This window comes from Alexandromys fortis, unplaced genomic scaffold, assembly GCF_014885135.2.
Source record: "Alexandromys fortis isolate MF-2015 unplaced genomic scaffold, M_Fortis_MF-2015_v1.1 scaffold_193, whole genome shotgun sequence".
Taxonomy (NCBI): Eukaryota; Metazoa; Chordata; class Mammalia; order Rodentia; family Cricetidae; genus Alexandromys; species Alexandromys fortis.
In genome coordinates this window covers 1412014-1416595 of record NW_026068083.1, presented here as the reverse complement: position 1 = coordinate 1416595, position 4582 = coordinate 1412014, and the positions used below count along the sequence as shown (strand labels likewise).

The 4582-nt window shown below is 44.0% G+C and overlaps 1 protein-coding gene across 1 annotated transcript in view; it reads left to right on the top strand.

Moving 5' to 3' along the window:
• Positions 1-4582, top strand: part of Ep400 (E1A binding protein p400) — a 105178-nt gene that overhangs the window by 61011 nt on the left and 39585 nt on the right. The window contains exons 23-25 of the mRNA XM_050122086.1: positions 724-966; positions 2575-2739; positions 3986-4144. Coding sequence (XP_049978043.1) covers positions 724-966; positions 2575-2739; positions 3986-4144 — 567 coding nt within the window. The remainder of the gene's footprint in view (positions 1-723; positions 967-2574; positions 2740-3985; positions 4145-4582) is intronic.

Genomic DNA, 4582 nt, shown 5'->3' with positions numbered 1-4582 from the left:
CCTCCCTCCCTCCTTCCCTCTTTTCTTTTTTTTTCTTTTCTTTTCTTTCTTTTTTTTGAGACAGGATCTTACTATGTAGCCCAGGATAGTCTAGAATTCACAATCTCTCTGCTTCTAGTCCCCTTAATACTGGGATTTACAGGCATGCAACACTGTGCCTGGTTGTAGAGATTTGTTTTCTGTTCTGGGTTTTCCCTATAGAAGAAAGTTCACCTTAGCTGAGCAGGTGGGCAACCTCTACAAAGTGTTTTCTTAAAGTATGTCAAGGTTGTTCAGGAAAGTTCTGAACCTTCCTGTTGCATTTGGTGCTATTGTTTTAGTTTCCTTGGTAAGGGTACAGGGAAAGTCCTAGAAGTGGTCTTAGCCTCATCTGAAAACAGCAGTGCAAAGGTTTCTGTAGTGCAGAGAGAGGATGCTTCTGTGTGTTTGCCGTGCTTCCTAACAGCTGAGAGCATTTGACAGCCCTGTTTAGTTCAAGATGTTTGCCCTGTGTGTTCTGTCAGCTTACAGGGAGCTTTAGTGATTGACAACAGACAGAGCCTTAAGTTTCTCTTAACCCAAGGACTGTACAAGCTCCTCCATGTTTGTTTCCTAAGAGTGGGCTTCTCATTTGAGAAACTGTGAAATAATGTTTATGTTATTTCCTTAACATTCGGTTGTAAAATACTGCGTGTTATGAAGAACCTCTAACAGCTTTGCACAAAACAACCTTATTGATTGCAGCAGCAGCAGCCCCGTTTCAGAACTCTCAGGCTTCCGTCGGTGCGCCTCGACACCAACCCACCTCGACCTCCAGCACAGCAACAGGCCCAGCCCATCCTTCGAAACTGCGGGCTCAGACCGCTGTCCAGGCCTCCACCCCAGGCCCACCCCTGCCCCCGCCCCAGGCCCCCTCGCTGGTGGCCGGGCAGAGTGCACCGCCCCAGCGGCTGGTGCTTACCTCGCAGGCACAGGCCCGCTTGCCCAGTAAGTGGCCTTACTGTCCAGAGTCTGCTCTCACTGCCTTGGAGCAGTGTGTCAGGAACACGGGATGTCTGAAGAGCCTTTGCTGTCCACTGCCTCTGTCTGTCCCTCAATCCAGGCCTGGAGCGTGATGCCTATCATGGTGGGGCCTTGCCAGAGGTCATTGTCCAGGGCCCTGCTCTGTTCTACTCTTCTCCTCCCCATTCAGCCAGCTCTGCTTTCCTCCTGTGCTGCACTGGTGTTCAGGGCTAGCACCTTCATTTAGCCTTAGCCTTAGTTCTATTCCAGCGGTGCCAGGGTCCACTCTGGGGGGCAAGTGGTGAGACTACATGAACTAGCACTAGGTGTCTAGATACTGTTAGTTTTTGGTTTCTCACATATTTCCAAGTTTAAACTTGGCATGAATTCTTCCTCAACAGAGACATTGCTCAGCAATTCAGTGACTAAAACAGCTAATTGTTAACTAATTTTTTCTTAACTAAGAATTTTGTACTGCCAGCAATGGGATTGGCAGATTTCCAGATCTTCTATAGACCAGTATCCAGCCTATATGGGAATTATGCCAACTTAAAGTATTATAGATCATAAAATGTTTCTTATTTATAATGTAGCAGAGTCACATTGAGGCCTTTTTGGAAAACTGGGAAGGGAGGGAAAAGCCTCAGGAAAGACTGGGAATCTCTTCTCTGGCCAGCAGTGAGGAGTGGTTGCCCTAGACAGTCACATGAAAGGAGAAAGCTGCATGTACCTCATGTTTCTGTAGGTAATGAGAGTTACATTAGTATGGGAGGACTTACATGTAGTGTGTGGAATGAGTGTTTCAACTGGCTTTACCTATCTAAGAGTGCTGGTGGGAGATTTACGTGTCTGTGTGTACATCTTTCTCTGATTTTCATTTCCCCTTCCTTGTACACAGTTATTTTGTGTGCAAGGCATCTTCAGGTAGTTTGGTAGTCTTTTACTAACTGTTCTCCTTATGGTACTTTTACTAACCCTGACATGGGTTTTCTTGGGAGAGGAGCATTTGAACTTGGATAACATTTGTTGGATGAAACCTTTAAGTTTCTGATCATTTGCTCTGAAATATCAAATTCTCTGAGCTCAATTGAATTAGTGTAAACTTAAGAGTTTTATATCTGACTTACTTACTTAAGCTTTCCTAGACTTAGAAGCATGTGCAATTAAAATCGTATGTTGATGATACGATCTTATTTGCTGGACACATACTTTTTCAAATTTTGTAAGTCTTCTGAAGATTTTCCAATTTAATACAAATAGACCTCTGCTATATTTTATATTTGCTGGTTTTCTCCTTTTATTACTTGTAGAGAAAAGTAAAAGTTTCCTTAATAGTTTGATGAGTTGATACTAAAAGTCCTTACCAGTTGTGATTAAGTAGCTTAACCACTAAAGTCTGATATTTAATAGTATTTTTCTTTTGTCTTAAAATAACTTTTTTTTAAAATGATAGAAAGCAATACCTAACTAGTTTTTTGAAAACACTTGAGCATAGTATAGGCAATCATTATATATAGTAAGTGATTGCTGTATAATGGTCAGTAACTTCACTCCACGTGATGTTAGTTCAGCTTTTCTTCTGTGTTTTAACAGGTGGGGAAGTGGTGAAAATAGCTCAACTGGCATCCATTGCAGGGCCACAGAGCCGTGTTGCCCAGCCAGAGACACCTGTGACACTGCAGTTTCAGGGGAACAAGTTTACCTTGTCACATAGCCAGTTGCGGCAGCTAACAGCAGGCCAGCCTCTACAGTTACAAGGTAAGAGACAACCAACTGATACTCATGTTGAGAAGGACAGAGATATGCACTTGAGAACCTGTCTGGGTGGCAGGGTAACTTGACCACTGAGTTTCAGGTTCTTCATCCAGAAGTGATGGTAACAAGTCTCACATCAGGGCTTATTAAGGAACGATGAGATAGCATTATTGAGTCATTTTGGCAGTGCTCTAAATAAGTGATACTCTTTTTTTTTTTTTTTTTTGGCTTTTTGTTTGTTTGTTTTTATCAGTACCATCTTCTCTTTGAAAATTTTTCTCTTTTGTAAGTCAGAGTAGAAATGTTTGTTGCCCGCTAATATGAATATGCCAAAAGACCTGCAATTTATGTAGGGGAAATGGTCTACCTACCCGTCTACCTGTCAGTTGGATTCTTACTATGTTGTCCAGACTGACCTGTGACTTCTGAGATCAAGCCATCCTCCTGCCTCAGTCTCATAGCTGAGACCTCAAGATTTGTGCCAGATTCAAGTTTTAATTTTAACTCTGGGATCCAAAGCTCTCATACCTTGTGCTAAGAATCTGTAGTTACTGCTTTCAAAGAAATGGAGGTAGTGAAATTTGAGTAGTTCCTTAAAATTAATCTTGAGTGATATGTAACAATAGTTGCAGCTTCTTTAGCTACATCCAGCAGCAGGTGATGACTGGCCGCTTACCTTCAGGTTAAGATTTCACAGGTATCCATGGCAGTACTAGTTTCCCTGCACACCGGCCCAGCAGCTTCAGAAGACTCTACCCTGGATTCTGCTGGATGCCTGTCATGGCACTTCAATGCCTATCTCCACAGGGCTTGGGACCTCAAGACTCAGGGCTATCTATGAATGTAGTTGGTGGTTTATTTGGTTTTCTTGTCACACATTTGGTAATAACATAATAGAAAAGTTACAGAGTCATCATGAGCACCTGGGCTCTTTCTGGTAGTTTTTCATCCTGTTGGCAATAGCTGCATGGGTCTGGGAGTGTTTCTAGGACAGCTGTGGTTCTCATTGGGTGTGTGCCTGGATATGTGCAGGGTTAGTGGTCTTTTTTTGATGTGGTATAAAGCAAACTGGTTTTCTGTCTCTGGGATTTTCAAACTTTTCCCTCCTTCATCAGAGTTACTGAGCTGTGGATATGTTTACTCATGTAAATGTGATGTGTGTGCAAGTATACTGTACCATTTGGAAGTGGCTAGCGTGTTACTGTGTACACACCTGTTACTGATGCTCCTGGTGGACGTGTGATTGCAGGTAGTGTACTCCAGATCGTGTCAGCCCCTGGGCAACCCTACCTGCGAGCCCCTGGCCCTGTGGTGATGCAGACCGTGTCTCAGGCAGGCGCTGTGCATGGCGCCCTGGGAAGCAAGCCCCCAACCAGTGGCCCTAGCCCCGCGCCCTTGACCCCACAAGGTAGGGTGTTCTGAACAGGAGGAGGGCTTGGTGAGAACGTCTTTCTGATTTTTCTTTGCAATGACTGGGAGGGGTCATGCACCTCAGGCCATGGGCCTTCTTGTATGTCAAAACCTTATTTGTGATAGTCCTGTTTCCACACATGTCATGGCATCAGCTTTGCTTATTTCTTTTACTCCCAAATGTACTAGTTGAATATGACCAAACCCCACTGTCCTATTCTAATAAAAAACTGTGGAGGTCAGAGAGTTGGTTCATCAGTTAAGAGCGTTTGTTGATTTGCAGCGGACTTGGGTTTGTTTCCTTGCACCCACATGGTGGCTCACATCTGTGACTCAGGGGATCTGTCACCCTCTTCTGACCTCTGCAGGCACCAGGCACACATGTGGAACACAGTATACATGCAGGCAAAACACTGATACTTTTAAGGCATATATA